The sequence below is a fragment of the Gymnogyps californianus genome, chromosome 8, assembly GCF_018139145.2.
Source record: "Gymnogyps californianus isolate 813 chromosome 8, ASM1813914v2, whole genome shotgun sequence".
In the NCBI taxonomy this organism is placed as follows: Eukaryota; Metazoa; Chordata; class Aves; order Accipitriformes; family Cathartidae; genus Gymnogyps; species Gymnogyps californianus.
Genome location: NC_059478.1, coordinates 11391157 through 11410757, shown reverse-complemented (window position 1 = coordinate 11410757; position 19601 = coordinate 11391157). Strand labels below are relative to the sequence as shown.

The following is a 19601-nucleotide window of genomic DNA, read 5'->3' as shown; positions in this document are numbered from 1 at the left end:
AAAATTTGTTAGCTCAATGACCCAGAGTAATAGGGAGATTCCAATGTTTTCATGGATTGCCTATAAAACTGGATACAAAAGCTCTATATATTCCACAGAGGGATAGGATTCAAATTCAAAACAATAGTCTGCCAGCAGCCCCTGTATTTCCCAAAGCTCTACACAAACACATTTAATAAAAACAGCAGTCAGATTTAATGTTCTTATATATCCATTTCTACATACTTTTCAGGAGTGCTAAAAGCAACAAAAGATTTAATTATTCCTGCTATTAGGGAAAAAAAATCACCACTTTAAACTATCGTTACATCACTAGCACAAAAATAATATTTTATTTTTCAATTAAAAAAAAAATCTTTTGCTTATTCAGTGAAATTAAAGGAAATATTAATTTAGTATCTTACCAGGTATAAACCATCATAGTTTCTCTATAGCTGTATCTCTACACTAGCTGAGTCTGGAGGTGGTGGAACTAGAGCTAAAAAAGTACTGGAAGAAATTAGATAAACATGGTTTTTTGGGTGGGTTTGGGTTTGTTTTTTTTCCCTCAAAGACGGAATTAAAACAGTATGAGGCTCAACATCAGAAGATTAAAAGGGGGGAAAAAAACCCCAACAAAATAGAAAGGACTGCATCTCTATTATGCCTTGTCTGCATCAGGAAAATATCTGCAAAGTCTGTTGGGTTTTGGAGCGTTTTTTAGCTTTTCTTGTAGTTCTATCAATTGAACATGTATGGCAAACAAAGAATCAGGACCACGGGGGTAAGCTTTTGGAAGTATAGCCCTAAAAAGGTACACAGACCTTTCTGACAGCACAAGGGTTGGCACACGTTTGGCTTTAACCTAATGTGGAGTCTTAGAAGTCGACTGTGTATGTGTACATCCAAACTAAGTACATCCCGGTACAGACATCAGTATTGGTGTAGCCTGGGTAATGCAGGTCTGCTTTGAGCAAACAGGCAACTACAGAACAGAAGGTACATTCTGCACATCTTTGTAGCTTTCATGCCACAAATTAAAAACAAATATTTTTCACTCTCTTTTTGTTTAATTTGAATCTTTTCTTTAGATTGGGACATACTGCTTTCTAAAATCTTATCAAGAATTTCAAATGAATGCAGAATTTTTTTAAAAAAATCTAGTATCTATAAGAAGAATGCTAATACTAAATGCATAATTAAAAATAGATTAACATGTAATTAAAAAAGAAACAGTAATGATATGAATGTAAATAAAGTTCTTTTAATGTTAATCAGTTTCTTGGCTAATAGTAATAACTTATATGAAATATAATGAAGTACAATAAGAAAGTACATATTCCCTAAGTTAGTATCAGCCTTGTTTGTAACAGTTAGCAAAGAGACTTACCTGCTGATTTTGTTGTAAAGTAATATGTTCCAGTTTCTCCCCTAATTTTTTCATTATTATATTTGCTGTTCGTATATGGAGTCACAGATACAGAACCTTTGCTATAAGGTTCTAATTTAGGGCAAATAAAGTCAGTCGTGTGGACAAATTCTGTCTCTTTAAGAAAAAATGAAAAATGAAATTAATTAATGAAATTTATGTTAGGAGCACAGGAACTCTTACACTTCATCAGAGCTACCTGAAACCACTGTCATGTGTACTTCTATTTTAATTACCTTGTACTTGGTTGGTTTGTCTTGCTTACTAATGCTAAGTGAAGGCTCAGGAAGAGGAAGAAATATATTCCCCAATCAAAAAGGTAGAAAGTCGAGGTTGTGTTCTGTTTTGTTTTTTACTTTCTCAGTATGTCATTTAAATGGGTGTAATTAAAAACTGACATAAAGCGCATTGATGAAGAGAGGCTGATACTTTCTTCTGTGTTCAGCTTGGGAAGGGGTTAGCAGACAGATTTCAAAAGTCACTCTGCACACTGGGCAAGTCTGTTCTGGTATGATGCGAGAGATGTCACGTGCTTTCGGTAGCGGCAAGCGGGACAGAAAGGAATTGCACGAGAAGTAACATGAGTGAAGCTATTACCCACACTGCAGCTGGGGCTTTGGTAACTTGGGGAACTGGGGAGCAATGGCCTTTCCATGTTTCCTTCTCGCTGCTTCAGATGTGACCTTCCCACACCCCAGCATACTACCTCAGTCTCCTACACTGGCCAAGCCAGACCAACCACAGAAACTGGTGCATGAGGCTGCGGCCCTTTTGGGTAGTGGTCAAATTTGGGGCATGGAGAATGGGAGAGATTATTTGTATCTGGGGAGCACAGGAGCATGACAGCCTTTGGTTCCTGTGGCAGTCCAGGTTTACAAAACATGCAGTATGTGAACAGAAAGAATGAATTAACCCAGGACTAGGTTAAACCTGACATATATTTCCTGGAATCATGTATCAGGTTCTTCATTTTCAAAACATCATTTTCCAGTCCTTGTTTTGAAGAAAAGCTCACACGCGGAAAACATGGTACCAGTATAACAGATACAGATGTATCCATCTAAACGTAAGGTGGCCTAAAACAGCATATCTGCAAGGAATGACCATTTAGTAGAAGACAACGACCTGGCTTTACCTATCTAAACATGTATATGCTAACTGCCATACTTAGGACCCCTGCCTTTTACATACATTGTTGTTACCCAGAAGGCAGGTCCCTGTCTTCTCAGAGAATATATTAACCAGCTATAGCAGCATTTTCTGAGACAGAGCACCATGCTACAAACTGATCAGGCAACTGATGATCTTGTCATAACTTATTCTTAAAACAAGAAGCATGAGAACTGAAGGGTGACTGAGTTGTGTCCTGAAATGGTAAACTGAATAACCACATGGTTCAACTGGAACACGCTCAAAGGAAAGAAACTTAAATGTTTGTACCAAAAAACCAAAAATTTATGCACAGTTTGAAGAGATTCCAATATGGTTTGACAGTGCATCAGGCTTGGTTCTCTGTAAATATTAAAACATGTAATGAATTATTCAATACTGAAGGGGCACATATTTACCTGTGTCATTGCATGTCACCATATAGCCATGTATAGGACCCTTTGAAATGTCACTAGGTTTCTTCCAGCTAACTGATACATTTCTGGCCTCACAAACTACTGTAAGGTTTTCTGGTGCTTCTGGAGCTGTTGTAAAAGAAAAATAATGGTGAAGGAAGGAAATGTTTGAATCAAAATGCAAAATATTCTTCTTTTTACCTACTTTGATTAAATTAAATTTCATCGGATACTAAAGCAAGATACCAACAACATGTAATATTTTTCATAGTCTATTTCATTCAAAGAAATTATACATAAGTATAAACTGAATGTATGTAAAAGCATCATATTAGAATAATTTCATAAATTTAACTAATTCAGGACAAGGTGAATACATCAATAGCACATATTACTAAAATTGTCCAATATTTCCAAATATTATACCTTGTTTTGATTTCCTTATAATTTTAACAAACTTTAAATGTTTGGCCTGAATTTGCAGGTTACTTGATTTATGTTGATTTCCTTTTTAATTAAGAAAAAAAAGCTAAGCTATCTCCAAGGACAATGCTTTGGAAAAACACATCATTTTATCAGGAGACATTCTTTACAGTTGTTCTATCACATCTTTCTTCAAATCAAGAATTTAACGCTTGTTTTTGACTAGGCCTGCTTTTTTTTTTTTTTTTTCCTTCATTCAAACTTCCTTATATTTGACCATGTTCTCACCCTCCAAAAAAAAAAAATAATCACAATCTCTGAGAGAAGGAGAGGAAGGCATCAGACTGGAAGACTGAGACTGGGGCTGGAGAGGGAAAGGAAGACTGTGACTGCAGTCAAAGAACAACCACAAGGGCAGGAGACCGGGCAGGAGGAGCTGGAGGAGAACCTGAGAGCAGCTGAGCATGCTGCTCAAAATATATGTTCAACCCCAGGAAACACAGATAGTGGGATTCATAGTAGGGGTTTCCAGAAATATGTGGAACATAAAGCAAAAATAAGCATTACACTTACCACCATAATCTGTTGTTACGATGATGCTTTGGTTGACAAAATTCTCTTCAAAAATATGTGCAGTACCAGTGTAGATGTACTCACGGTTGGGTGATAAATTGTCCAGCTCTTTACAAACTTGATTGGATACTGTAAAGACTGGTAAATCTGTAGACATAAAAAGAGTTTTATCAATATTTTTCACAACTCCAAAAGTACACGGTACCATTTTAACTTGGATTTTCTCTACCATATTTATTCAATATGATTTGTAATAAACTATCATAATATTCCAAATAGAAAAGTGTACAACCTAATCCAATGACTAGGTTTTAGGTTCTTTTATACTAACGTAGTTTGCATAGATCTTTACTTTTCATCAGTAAAGCTCATATGATTTGACTTTCTAAGCAAACAGTTTTCCCACAGAAATCAAAACATTTCATGGGAGTCTGGCAGAACCCTGGAGTGGTGTGGGATTCGCAGGGAGTGTTGCAAGCGACCTTGAACAATTAAACATAGCCTTGAAAGACATAGAATGAGGGAGTAAATAAGTGATGAAGCAGGTGCGCAGAAAAGAAGCCAGAAGACGTGTGTCTTGCTCGACAGCACCAATCAGAAGCTTAGCCGCGGCGCGTGAACAGAAAGTATTAACTAATCAAGAAACAAGCCTGAGCGCGTGGACAGCTAATGAATCTATATAAGCACAAACTTGTAAACAATAAAGGTCTTTGGTTTTACCCGCACCGGAGTCCATGAATCAATCCCTACAGAGTGGCTTCTTAGCTCTTCAGCTCCCTGAAACACGAAATCTCCAGCCCCGGACATCCATCACACATTTTTCTGGGACACATGAGGACATCCAGCATCCGTATCTTCCCTACCACACTAGCTGCCTTTGAGCCAGCATCTCCTCAGGCTGGCTGGCTCCAAGAGCAGAGAGCCTGGACTCTTGCCATCCAGGAGCCTGCAGAGCCAGCTGCCCGGGTAGTCTGCAAGGGATCAGCTCACAGCAGACCCACAGATTGCAGGATTTCCAAACTCTCAGCTCCCCTTCAGACCATCAAGCAGGACCTCAAATTCTCCAGAAGTCTGCAATTTATGAAGCTGGTAAACTCAGGAAACGAGCTCTCTGGGTCTGAACTTTCCCCAGATCTGCAGTGCATGGGGACAGTAGTCCCCAACCTAGCGATCCCAGAAATTCTGAACAGCTCTTCCCTCAAACTGGCACAATTAGTTTAAATCTACCAGTCTCTTATCAAAAGACAACATCAACATTGTTTTTAAAAATAAATAAATTAATTAAAAATCAACTTTTAAAATATCTTAGAAGTGTCTTACCTTTGTGCCTAACAGTCACACTAGCACAGGCCAATGATTTTTCCCAACATAACTTTGCAGATGTGTTGGTTTGATCCTCAACTTTGAAAGGATTCTTGCTGTGTTCTGAAAAGGATTAATATTATATGTCACTGTGACATTGGCTATATTGATTCTTTAAATAGCAATTTGTTCTTTTATATTTGTTGACTTGTTCTGCAATATAAAGATACAATTGGCACAGAATAATATACAAAGAATTTAACAAGAAATGGAAAGCAAAAATTGAAAAAGTCTACATGAGATAAAGACACTGCTGGTATTCAAATAATAAATGAAACTTTTAATCCAACAATCTCTTTAGTGAAAAAAACATCTAGCGTAAATAGTAGCTTTCAAGTGCTGGCTGGTCTTGCTATTGCTAACCATGGTGCATATGGCCAATGTAGCTGAAGTTCCCTTTTTTCCTTTACAATGAGAAAATCACATTTTTTTACATCCTACTTTAAGAAAATACTGAGAGGTTTTAAGATGCAACTTCAAAATGTGAAATATCTTGCAAACCAAGCACAAAGTATGAAAACCTTCTGTTTGATTCTCTGAAAAAGAGACAAGAATAGACTAAGAAATCCAGGAAAGCTGAATTACTGCATGCCAAAAACAACCCAAAAAACACCACACCACTCCCCCCCCCCAAAAAAAAAAAAAAAAAAAAACCCAACCTACTAAAACCCTTCTATACCTACCAGGCGGAACAGTAACATATTTGTCTGGGCAATTTTTAACTCTGACTGTGTATCTCATGCATCTCTGAAGTTTTATTGTATGGGTGCTGGAATCCACACTGAAGTTCTTCTCAGCCTCTAAAATAACATATAGTCTGTTTTTTCTGAGATTTTTCAGTGTAACTTCAGCCATGTTATTCTCATCTTTTACACTTGTTATGTCGCGGTCAATATAATCATCTAAAAGAAAAACATAAAACAGCACACAATGATTTTATGACAAATTTTAAGAACCATTAAATGTTTTATGGCATCCCCAGCACCATGTGTGTTTTAAGAATCAGAATATACAGCAAAATTAGCTGCTCCTTATTCTTTATTTTTATTTTTTATTTATCTTTTACTTTAAAAAATTGTTTAGTCAAAATAGAAAATTTCCTTAGGAAAATATTCTTTTAAATAATTCTCTAGTTAGGAAAACTAAAGAATTAAAAAGATGAACATTCCAGAGCCAGATTTGCTTTAATTTCAAACGCAGTTCAAAGTGAAATACTTTGTTTTGACACATTGAATCATGTGTTTGAACAGAAATTCCAAGTTTTCTTATTCAAAGCATTTCATAACCATCTAGGAAATAATGGCTATAATCTATTCCTGAAAATTAGAAAGGAGAGGTCTCTAATTCTGAAGAGAGATAAACCAATGTCCAAACTTTAGTTTTACTTTAGTTATGAATTGCAGTTTGCAGCATGTGATTATCAGCATGATGGGGAAAAATTAGAGAGGGCCTAGTGGAATGAAGGCAGATCTTTTCTGCAGCCCCGATATCAACAGCCTAGTGCAGGGCAATTTAACAGTATTGTAAATGGAGATGAGAAGACCAGAAATGTTAATAACTTTAATCCTACTCTTCCAGAATTGGAAGACAGTTTATAAAATAACCTGAGATGCTAACTGATCAGTGTTAGTGATCAGTTTTCTGTATTTGAGTTTACTGATTTGGTCACATTTCAAGACTGAGGTAAAATAAGGGGTTTGGTTCTTACCACAAGGTTCTTCAGTTGTCACTATGGGAGCTTCTATAAGAAAAGAAAACAAAATGAAGGTGTAGCTCAGCAGGTCTGGGTTTTTTTCACAGAGCATTGGAGGAGGGTGACTGGTACTGCCCAAAACTCTTCATTCAATATATTCAATACAAGCAATTGTATTTAGCACTCCACTCACATTTGAAAAAGGGAAGAATACATCAGCTACATATAACCCCATTTTTTAACTCGTTATTTCAGGGATCATGTGTCTTTCATCATTTTCCAATGACACCACTGACGACAAATCAAACTGGTTATTAAGAACATTTCTGCATACAAAGTTACACAAGAATATTCCAAAATCACACCTTCTCATAGTGGTATGGTAAGCTATAGCAGTTTCCCAGGACACGTACGTTGTGGAATGGCTAACTGAACAGTATCCAATGTCACTAAAGAAACAAAAGTTACCTACTTTTTGCACAGCTACTCTTACCTTTGGAAAGAGATTTATGCAGCAGTACAGATTGTTTTACAACTATTTTTACACTGAAATACCCAGAAGAAATTACAAGCTGGTATTTAGAAAATCTGTACAGAAGCTTGAGCAAAAAACTTTATCCTGAAAACAATTACTTAAACTATACTAAGGTATAAGTATTACTAAAAGAGACTGATACCTAATTTTTTTCATAGAAGACAGGCCCTAGATTTGCAGCCCTCCAGGCTGGGGGTCATCTGGTTGAGTAGTGCCCCTAACAAGAGGGTAAACTGAGAGGGTCCAGTGGAGAGTTACCAAGATGCTTAGGGGCAGAAGACCCACACGTAAAAGCTAAGGTCAGTCTGTCAAAGAGCTGAGAGCAGCCTACAGGTATTTGAAGGGCAGTTACAAAGATGGTAAGAGTCCAACTCCTGGATGTACTTTGCTCAAGCACACACATGTATGTTACTGACCTGAGTAATTCCTTACAGCCCAATTGCAATAATAATGTGTGTTAGTGCTTGCAATATTAGATCCCAAGAAAATGTTAATGCTGAGTGAAACAAAAGGGAAGCCACCAGAAAACTGAGAAGCACAGATCTTGGATGTATTCATACTTTTTTGCTGCTTGAGCAAATTTCTGTGAATATCAAGAGGAGTACTGACACAGTAATTTACAGATTTACCCTCCTAATATGCCGATGTGTGGAAATAATTTCTATTTTTCACTTGCTTGACAACTAGCAAATCTGATATCTTTAATATTACTCATAAACTATTAATAAGATTCCTAAAAAAACCCTTAAGTTTAATGAAATTGTTTGCCTAATCTGTATGCTTAAGTTTGATAAAGGAAATTCAGAATGAATTCCCTCATCCTAACACATTTTCTGTGCTTGCAGTATCATAATTGCGATAACTGTGTGCAAGTTTGTCACCTATTGTGAGAGTGGGGATGATCCCAGTGTTTGCTGGCATGCTGACTGGTGAGATGGTGCTGTGCAAGGATGTTGAATTGTAATCATCTGTAAGGAAATAAACAACATATCAGCATTAAAAAGTAAAAGTCACTTTTTCATATGGCTATGTCATCAGAAATGTCTTACACTACAGCCCTTCTCCGCTTTTTTTTTCTTCCAGGATTTTTGTAATTTAGAGAAGAGTGCTGAAAGAAAAATCATGTTAATATATCTAATAAAACAGAAAATTAGTATTTAAACAAAAAGCAAATTTTTAGGAATATAGCGCTTACTATTGAATTTTGCAATGTACAAGGACAAATTTTTTTTGTCATTAGGCATAATGCAGGATGGAGTCAACACAAAAATGGTGTTAATAATTGTGAACTGGGAAAAACTAAAACATTTTTCTGTATTCTTACAGTAAAACACAATTATGAATAGTGCTTGTGCTCTTTCAGAAACAAGCACTCCAGTAGTGTTCGTTTGCCAGATCACATACCTTGCTCACTGTATTACTTACTATATCAGTATTTATCTCCCTGCTTATAAACCACTGACAGGTTTCTACATTCTGTTTTAGGTCCATTCCTATTGCTCTTGCTTTGTCAACAGCCTCATTGACAGCAGCTGGCATTTTGATACTACAGTGATGACTACAAGACTTGGCCATCAGATACCAGATCCTGGAAATAATTCTGGTGTTGCCACTATGCCAAATTGCAGATGTCTTTTCTATTTGATGAACCATAAGCTGGAAAAGGCTACCTTGAGGCTGAATTACTTAGTTTTCCCCTATAGTTCAGAGAGCAGCGAGTGGCATCTAAAGGAAGACGGCAAACCTGATGAAGCATTCTCGAAGGCAATGGGAGTGCGTGTGGTGAGGGCAGCAGTGCTGCTGCGTGGTGGGTTGCTGAGTCCCGTGGCAGGGACGGAGCCTGCATGCGTGGAGAGGTATGTGCTGTCTGCAGGAGAGACACCTGTGGTGAGAGGTACAGCAGTTTCATTAATGCTTCGGAGGCTGCCCAGTCAAGGACGGACACAAAGCTGCACAAAACACAGGGCTGCTGTGCTGGAGCAGTCTTGTACTGAGGTACTGTGAATATGTTAGTAAGCAAAGGCACACTGAACTCTCAAGGTGTTAGGGGGTCCAACAGGTATCAGCTGAGCATCCAGTAAGCATAATCCTTTTTGGCGCTGACTGTACCTCTTTCATGCTAAATGTTGTGGTTTAAAAATATACTCAAATTCATGACTCAAAACCAGACTTGTCTGATACTCTCGCCTCTTACGACAGCATATTTCATTTTGTTGGGCTGAATGAAAAGGCATTACACACTCTGTGAGATAACTGTGCACAGGAAAAGGAAAGTGTGCTGGTTTTGGCTGGGACAGAGTTAATTTTCTTCATAGGAGCTAGTGTGGGGCTACGTTTTGGATTAGTGCTGGAAACAGTGTTGATAATACAGGGATGTTTTTGTTATTGCTGAGCAGCGCTTACACAGAGTCAAGGTCTCTTCTGCTTCTCACCCCACCCCACCAGCGAGGAGGCTGGGGGGCACAAGAAGCTGGGAGGGGACACAGCTGGGACAGCTGACCCCAACTGCCCAAAGGGATATTCCATACCATATGACATCATGCTCAGCATATAAAGCTGGGGGAAGAAGGAGGAAGGGGGGAAAGTTCAGAGTGATGGCGTTTGTCTTCCCAAGTCACCGTTACGTGTGATGGAGCCCTGCTTTCCTGGAGATGGCTGAACATCTGCCTGCCGATGGGAAGTGGTGAATGAATTCCTTGTTTTGCTTTGCTTGCATGCGTGGCTTTTGCTTTCCCTATTAAACCGTCTTTATCTCAACCCACGAGTTTTCTCACTTTTACTCTTCTGATTCTCTCCCTCATCCCAACCGGGGGGAGTGAGCGAGCGGCTGTGTGGTGCTCAGTTGCCGGCTGGGGTTAAACCATGACAGAAAGAAGAAATGATCTGAAAAAAGCATCAGTGCAGTTCTGTCATGTAAATTAAAAGTTTCTTACCAGGTGTAGTCGCTGCTGACTCAACTCCTTAAAAAGAGAAAGAGAGAGAGAAAGTGTAAATTAAACTTTCAAGGAATTAAACACAATCATATACCAAAAATATAAAAAGAAACATTCCTTCCTCCCAACTATCATCTGAGCTTTCCCCAGGGAAAAGCTTAGCTTTCTTAAGTAATATTTAGTGGCATGTAGCAACAACCAGACTCCCAAAATATCAAGCATAAGATACGTGGGCTGATATTGTCCACATTAAAAATCACTTTTCCTTGAGCCAGGAGCTTGTGCTGTGCAGCCTGAGGGGCGGAGACAGCATCAGGAAAGCTGCGGTGGATCCCAGTTCAGCTGAAACAGGAGAAGAGCAGCAATGCGGTGGTCCCGAATTCACCGTTACCTTCAGTGGTGCCTGGAGGTGAGAGTGATGTGGAGCGTGCAGGTGGAGGTGACATAAGGGAGGGAGAGCTGGTGTTTGCCAGATTTTCATCTCCTGCTGCACAGTGGGGAAAAAATATCATCAGGTGAGCAATGCATGAAAGTGAGAAGCTCATTGCAAACAGAAAGGCTGCCAGCTGCTCTCTGAATTATATTTCTCCCTCCAGTACTGGCAAAAAGAACACGTTTACATTGCTCTCCAGTTCCTGCACAGGCTGTGCAACACATCTGCTTGGATTTATTGCAAGAGCATGGCTTGCGATTAGGTCTGCAAGACCACTAATTCCAAATTCCCACCAATTTGTCTGGGATGCCTTTGTGGTGAAGAGATTTGATCATCCTTTAGCAAGGTGTGGGGGACACACTGATTTCAGGTGTTTGAAAACACCAGCTGAAGAGGGTGAATTAACATGCAGCTTGCAAAAAAGGCCAGACTGATGGGGGTGGTTTTGTTTTGTGTTGTTGACCCAGGAAGGACCCTCTTCCCACAGTCATCAATACTGCTGTGGTGCCCGAGGAGCTCTGCATGAATTGCAGCAAAGTGCCACTGTGACAGCTCAGCATGAAACGCTCATCTGAGAGCTCAAGGGGAAGGGGTGACCATAAGGAAAATGTGAACTCATAACAACAGCATGGTATAGCTTGAATTCTAATTGCTTTCTTTGGAAAACATGTTTCAAATCCCCATCTTTGATTTAATTAAAATAAAAAACCTAAATACATCCTTATCACATTAACAAATTTTGCTGTAATATAATTGACCTCAGACAACATAAATCACCAGTTTGCTTTAACAGTAATGGAGTTAACCAATGTGTGATAAAAGTAGATGCCAGTTCAGCTAAAACAGTAGAAAAGCAGCAATGCCGCAGTCCTGAATTCACCATTACCTTCAGCGATGCCTGGAGGTGAGAGTGATGTGGAGCGTGCAGGTGGAGGTGACACAGGGGAGGGAGAGCTGGCAGTTGCCAGATTTTCATCTCCTGCTGCACAGTGGGGAAAAGATATCACCAGGTGAGCAATGCGTGAAGGTGAGAAGTTCATCTATACTAGAAAAAGGCCAAAGGTTTGTACAGCTTTCTCTGAACCACATTTCTCAGGACAGATTTGACTGGGGGATACTTAAATGTTTTCATGTTTATCAATGTATTTTGCAATACCAAAAGCTAAAACCCTCGAAACCTTTCGCATCATGACACAGCAGTGTATACACGTAAAGCAATATTGACAAATAGAGGGTGACTTTTTGCTGAATGAAGAATGACTTTATTGCTAAGAAGATACCAACACATTTTGCTAAGAAGAGATACTTTATCGCTAAGAATAGATACCAACACATTTTTCTTGTTGTCAAGAAAAATTCTACCTGTCTATAATCCTCACTATACAAGAGCTAGAAAGCCCAGCCTCGGCATTCCTGAAAGCCGTTTATTTTCCCTAATATTAATTTCCAAATGGCAGTGCCCTTCCTGGACCATCCTGCTGATATTTAAGAATGTCTCCAAATAACTCTTATCTCCAGGTTACAAATTACCTCCTGACTTGAGCTGGGAGCTATGATCTTTTTACACCTATAAAAACAAGCCTCATTTTCACACTCTGAATTGAAATCCTGACCCAAAACATTTTGTATTTGTGTAATGTAAAATTTCTGTTGGGAGAAAGAGAGACAAAAATAAATGGCAATGGCTGGAACCATGAGTTTGTTCTCATCACTGTATCTTTTACTCATGGAGGAGGATTAGAAGCTTCCACTTTGACATAAGAATCCTGAAAGCCATCCTGAAAGTATGCCTGTTCCCTCAAGACATGTCTCTCTAACACAGCCTGTTATGCTTTCAGCATGGAACAAACCCACTTGTTCACACATTCCTTGCTGTGACTGTCCACAAACTTTCATCTGTCCATTTGGCTCTTCCTTTCTCTCCATTTTTCTGCTAGTTCTTTCCCACTATGTTTCTTTCCTGGATTTTTTGTTTGTTTGTTTTTTCGTTTGGCATGTGTGTTTTTCAGATAGTACTTCACTGTTTACAATTTCTCTCTTACTTCAGCTTCCCTACATGGTACTTTCACAACTGCTGTAGCTCTATTCTTTTGAAAATAAACTCCTTCGACCTTTAAAGCAAAACTCCAGGTTTATATGAAAAATTGCAATACTTCTGAAGAATACAAGTTCTGTTGCCCTGTTCATGTGCCAGCATCAAAACCATGTCTCTCATCTCTGACACAGAAGCTCAACATAGGCAGATCTCCCAGGACTCCAAAGATTTTCTCCTTATTGACCCGACAAGCAGCAACACGTGTTGGCTGCTGAATAGCCACCACGGATTCTGTACCTCGTATGGACAGTTCAGAAGACCAACAACAGCCATTAAAAAACCACGACCAGTGATGACAAAGTCACCTGTGGAGAGTGAGCAACTTCTTTATGCTCAGAACTGTCACGAAATGTGTATAAGCCGTGATACAAAAATGAATGTAAACAAAAGCTAAAATCTTGTAAGTACTTTTCTAGTGAGCAGTTGAATTCGTTGTGGACTGTACATTATTCAAGACCTCTTCCTACAAATTAACATTTGGGAAAAGCCAGTAGTCTGATATTTTAAAGAAAAAAAAAAAATCAACAGAAGCCAAATGAAGCTCAGCTAAAAATAATAATGCAGAGCTAGCTACTTTATTCTTTATAGAAGTGGGGAGGAGTGTTGCCTAAAATCTGGTCCATGAGATGAGGATATGGGCCTGCCTATAGTTTGTCTGAAATCATGTGAAACTGTCAAAATAAAATTGCTCTTAATTGTAAGAATGTAATCTGTAAAAAATGTAGTAGACTGACAACAGACTAACACAGGTTTAGAAGCCACTACATTAACAGCTCTAGTATGTTAACTCATTTATATCTATATATCTGCTTTGAAACACAGGACCACGTATACTTTTCAGAGCTACAGAATGTTAGCAGATGAAGCTTCCTAACCTGAGAGATGTTATGGATAAGGAACAAAAATCTAAATGACCTTTTGAACTATCAAAGTATCTTCAACATCTGAAATCTCAGGTAAGGACTGGAACATTTATTAACAGCAATTGTCTAATCTAACTGTATGCATTAAACTGCCAAGGAACCTTGTAAAAGCTAACGTGTATTCATTCCTATTTGCCATGAGCAATTAATTTTCAATGTATCTTCATGTTTTTTAAATTCAGTGTTTGAAAGCTGGCAGTTCGTCACTCTAAATTCCATAATATGATTTTTCTTTCTTCAACTGGCTTATCAGCTGAAGAATCAATTACTCCCTCTCCTTCCCAAATCTTACTTTGGTTCAGCATGATAAATATACCTCAAGCCCAAAAATAACTTTCTGTGAGCATCCACACAGGTCAACTTTCACTTAAATAACTGTTTCCAAGAAAAGAATAAAAGGAGTTGCAGAAAAAGTCCTAAATGAAACTCTGCTCAGAGATTAGTGAAACATTTAGGAATACTTTTCAAGCTATTTACTGATCTCTAATGCAAACATGATGGAGACAAAAATATATACTTCAAGATTCCCTCTTCCAAGTGAAGTAAGATAATATGAGCAAAAGAGGGCTCATAAGCTTGTCACAGTGTTGTATTTCTGGTTGCCTCATTCACTTCCTTAAGATTCCTGTGAAAGTAATTTTCCTCGTCCTCTCCCTTGTAAAGTTTGGAGTAATGCTACTAGCTTAAATATAGCATGGGGTTTATTGCTCACTCATGGTGACAGATGCTAAATGTTACACACACAGTCATAGAACTCGAAGTTGGAAGTGACCTCAAGAGATCATCTAGTCCAACTGCCCTGCTCAGACCAGTGTCAATTAGAGCAGATCACTTCTTAAAACAGTTTGGAAAATAATAGTCTTAGATTGCCCTTTTTTCCCTCCAAACAAGCACTGGCATTTTAACAGAATTTCATGGCAGTTTTATGTCCTTCTAAGCATTTTAAAGGTCTACGATTCTATTCTGTTCTATGATTATATTATAGCAATGGAATAGGACACAGTTGAAAATAATTCAATAGGTGGCACCAGAACACTAAAAAAATCCTCTCAAACAGCAAAGCAGATACATTTCCCCATATAACCTTATTGAGAGATACTAGGTAAACTGAAGGAAAATAAAGAAGGATCCCAACACACCAGACTGTGTTACTCCAATATTAATAGGCATATTGCTACAATTAATTTATTTTTCCCAAAATGTCCCACAGCTAACAAATATGTCTGAGCTAACCTCAGGTTAAAGTTAATCTCAAAGTCAAAAGTGTCTGCTCATGTTTATATTCTAAAACATAAATCTGGAATCTTGAAGGCTGAAATCTAAGAATATCTTTAAAATTTAACAAGGACGTCCAACCCCCAAAAAACATGCTGTGCGGTACGAAAGCCTGACGATTACCAAACTATGCAAGTTCGTCTGGGTTTAAACAGGAACTATCCCAAATCTTTTCTCAAATCTTAAACTGCATCCAGCCATAAGACATTTTCAAGATAATATGCATAGGATAGGGTCAGATAACCCAAGTGGAAGAATTAAAGTATACAAAAAGTTCCTACTACTGAAGGAACGTTTCTAAGCTTTCTTTTCCCTTCTCTTGATTTGGCCACCAGTTGGCTCCTGCTGACTTACTCGAAAGATTTGCAACCCGTCAGTAATGTTTGAGCGGATCTGGCCCTAGTCAGGTGCCCTGCAAAAAGATACAACCAGCACATCCCATGGGCAGATGGGAGCTTGGCTAACCGCTTTCATTCCTTTTCCTCTCTGGCTACCAGTTGGCAGACAGAGTGCAGCTGCTGCTTGAAAGAAAGGTTTTAGATGGAAAGACAGGCTGTCAATGAAATACACCTAAAATGGATGAGCTGACCACCTTTTCTCCTGAAAGCTCAAAGACATACAGGCCCTGGGAGTGAAACATGGGACTACCATATTTTGAAGAAACTTTTCGATGTTCAACAAGAAGAGTAAACGGAAAAACTGTGAAACAAAACAGGCCACAAAAGAAAGCCAAACACTTCCAACCCCAAGGACAGCAGGCTGTATGGGTCACATTTGGAGGTACAGGACCTGCTAAATCACCACTGCAGTAGTGACTGCACTCGTTGCAGTGAACTGTGGTCGCACCTGTATTAGAAGTTACTGCTTGGCGCTGTCCTCTCGGGAAAGACAGCAAAAAGTGAAAATGCTTTCCGCTTGGCAGGACCAAGCGACTCAGCAGAAGACAACTCAGACCTAGGATATGTCAAAAGACACTGTGTTCCAAGTAAGTCCAGGGTCTGATCTTCTCGAGCAGAAGGAAGCGCCAGCACACATTTCCTGTGTGTATGTGTTATTAAAGGAAACTCCAGCTGATAAGATGAAGATACTGTTGAATTTGCATTAAGAGCCTAAAAACATTATCATGTTTATATGGGCAAAAATATATTAGCTGATGACAGGGAACATGCCTTTTAACTCCATTCTGCTGCTTAATTTGCACAGTGGGTAAAATGGACCTGGTTTTGTATTTCCTGCTGGGCTGGGGACTGCGCTTGCATGCCAGTAGCTCAGGCTGTCCCCTCTGAGCACAGCAGTGCTGCAGTATTGCATTCCTTGATGCACACAACAGAGAGAAATTTGGAAAGGAGGATCCCTTTCTGCTAATAGTGCATTTGGTGTTTTATCTAGCACGGTACTGTACCAGCTGGCTCTTCACATCCAGCTGTACTCTGCATGTTTTTGCCAGACCTGGGGAGGAGGCAGAGGAAGTAATCCTTCCTCTCAGCCTCATGTCTGCAAAACCATTGGCAGACGGTTTTTCTGCCAGGAAAAACGCTTAGTGATTCTGCAGAGCTGCTGCCCTTTTCCCAGGATCTCTCCACCCTTCAGCATATTGGACAGACCCCAGCAACCCCCACCGAGCAGCACTTTACACAAAGCAGCTAGTATAGGTCCAGATTCTGTCTTCCCTCTTTTTACAGCTGAACGGCACTGCTTCAGCAGGGTCAGGGCTCTTCACATCTGCACAGAAAGCAACAGGATGTGGTCTACTTGTTCAGATGGAGTAAAGCTCTTTGAGGGGGTCTTCTAGCAAACAGCACAGACATTAGTCAGCTCCACTGCAAGGCAATACTAAATTGCAAAAAAAGAACAGTTCCTGGTGGGAGGTGAAGGGTGAGTAAGGCAAGAAGCCTTACGAAATGCTGCCAGCCGCCCTTCTTTGATTTATTTTTAAACTTCAAGTGGGATAGGATGTAATTCACACCTACTTTAAGGCTCCCTTGTGCTGCCAGAACCAGCTAAAGGGACGTTAAAGTAAATGAGCATCAGGGCCAGAGATGTTACTGCTTCTTTTTGCTGCAAACGTGAAATAAAGGGATCCATTGCTACTTTATAAATAAATCTGGGCAGACCTATGAATAGGCTAGCAAACACTTAAACATCTGAGTAATTCTATACCACAGAGGACCCCTCAAATTTTATAGGTAGGATCATGTGTGCTGAAGTGCTTTCATAATCACAGACTGCAGAATTACACTTTATTCTTTATCACTAACTCTGGGGAAGAAAAAAACCACAACTGTTCCCAGTTTCTGGACAAACTGCTGCTTTTTGAAAGTTGATTAAAAGAATACCATATAAAGTTCACATTAAAAATATGTGAAATTTTGCATGCTCTGAGTCAAAAAACAAATTACTTATTAGTGTTTAACATGTAGAAACTTCTCAGGTAACTGGGACATTTCAGAGGGTCCTAAAAAAAATGCCTACACTTTTGGTCATTGAAAATGCAGCCACAAAATCACTTCAAAGTAATCCATAATCTAATTGGTAAAAATCTTCATAGCCCTACAGCAATCATAGGAATACTATACATTTACTGTAGCTGAGAATTAAAACTAAATAAATATTAGAATTTCTATTCCCACAGGTAATATTTACAATATTTATTTTCACCAGAAATTAGGGATAAAAAGTTGAAACTATAAATTTTAATTAAACAGAAATTCTAAAATGTTTTGATTGAGAAATACCAATTGTTTCCTTTTGGCATCAGGATGCAACATTCATTCTGACTCTCCAAAATGATAATTAAAATAGTTTCCATTTGAATTTCTCATAATATTTCCTTTTATACAAGTTTGTTAATAATTGCCCCCCATAGTGGCTCCTTAACACTCCTAAGAGCCTGATCCTGTCACTCTTTCCTACCACCTTTAATATTTGGTTAAAGTATATATCTGGGGAGCCAAAGGCTTTTTCATTCCCGAGCCACCTACCAGGGCTCAGACCTGAATTGCATTGTGGAACGCGTAGTCTTCCTGCAAACCACATCTCAGGAATAAGTGCAGGCCTACACTACCACTAAATATGATAGGATGTGGTATTATTTTTTTAATGAAAATTGACCTTTGAAATTAATGCTTGTTCTTGGTTCCCAACATCTGACCCTCTCCTTGCTGTCCAGCTTCCAGGAGGGGAGTTGTCTCTCTCCTCCTCAATTTCAGAGTCAACTATAAGCATTAAGCAGCATTTACAGCATTGGAGAAGGTGAAAAATTCAAATTAACCAGCAATCAAGTACAAGGGCAGCAGCCAGAAGAAAGAGATGGGATTAAGAAGAATTTACAGCTGGCAGATACAAGGAGGAACGCAATGTTGCAGGCTCTAGGAAAGAGGAGGAAGTACAAACATCAAAGTTTGTCAACATTCATCAGCTAAAACAAATTAATACCAAGCATAACTTCTGCTAACATACAGAGCCTGTCTTAAGAAAAGGATAAGAAGAAAAGCACAAGAAAAATACTGAAATAGTATTTTTTTCTCAACTAACCTGAAATAAAATGAAATATTTCCAACCATTTAAAAATAGGAATTTTCTGATTCTGATTATGCAAAATAAACTTAAGATTTTAATTTTTCCAGAGAAAAATAAAAAACACAATGAAAAACAGAAATTTCCTTCAAGAAATATTAATTTCATGGAAACATCATTTGTTACCATTGATATCTAGAATGTCTCAAAACCATAAACCTGAAGTAGAACAAAAACTAAAAGCAGCAATTCAAATACTTTTTGCCGTGTACACAGTTCTTGCAAACTTAAAATAAATATCCAGCAATATTGTGTATTTCGCAGGCAGAAGGCATTTCTATCAATTGCACTGCACTTTAAATGACATCCTCAGTCTTCATAGGAGGACTTTAACTACAGTAACCCACTTGTATGACTACAGCTAACGACGCCTTTGCTGCTCTGTGGTTTCTCTCATGCTGTTTACTTCTGTTTTTCTTCTACAGAACCCTACTCAAAAGGAAGAGGGTGCAGCATACTGTGGTTTAGAGCTTAAGTGCTTCCAAATGGTGAAACTGAGTTACCATAGCACCCACATGCTCAAGCAATCAGACCTATCTTAGTGCTAAACCACAACTTCTCTAGTGCAGTCATGAAATTTCCCTATTAAACTCCTTTTCACCAAATTTGCATTTGTAATTATTTTTAGTTGTACAGGTTCATTAATACGATACAGTGGGGGGTGGCAATCTTTGGGATACAGTCCCGGCTGCTTTGCAGGGACTACTTGTCACCATGTGAACTGTCTGCAAAAGGGCAGAACATCAAACCCTGATGTAGCAGTTACTTCAACTGTGAAACGCTGGCTACTATCCACAGTCATTAAGA

At 38.8% G+C, this 19601-nt stretch overlaps 1 protein-coding gene across 2 annotated transcripts in view; it reads right to left on the bottom strand.

Annotated features, from left to right (window-relative positions):
* PTPRC (protein tyrosine phosphatase receptor type C) overlaps positions 1-19601 on the bottom strand; it is a 67588-nt gene that overhangs the window by 19673 nt on the left and 28314 nt on the right. Inside the window, exons 2-12 of one of the 2 annotated variants that reach the window (XM_050901321.1) lie at positions 11824-11907; positions 10884-10979; positions 10493-10519; positions 9304-9441; positions 8441-8527; positions 7040-7072; positions 6015-6233; positions 5290-5394; positions 3970-4116; positions 2977-3102; positions 1370-1525 (exon numbers count right to left, since the gene is read on the bottom strand). In XM_050901321.1, coding sequence (XP_050757278.1) covers positions 1370-1525; positions 2977-3102; positions 3970-4116; positions 5290-5394; positions 6015-6233; positions 7040-7072; positions 8441-8527; positions 9304-9441; positions 10493-10519; positions 10884-10979; positions 11824-11907 — 1218 coding nt within the window. The remainder of the gene's footprint in view (positions 1-1369; positions 1526-2976; positions 3103-3969; positions 4117-5289; positions 5395-6014; positions 6234-7039; positions 7073-8440; positions 8528-9303; positions 9442-10492; positions 10520-10883; positions 10980-11823; positions 11908-19601) is intronic. The other variant, XM_050901322.1, reaches the window with a different exon arrangement.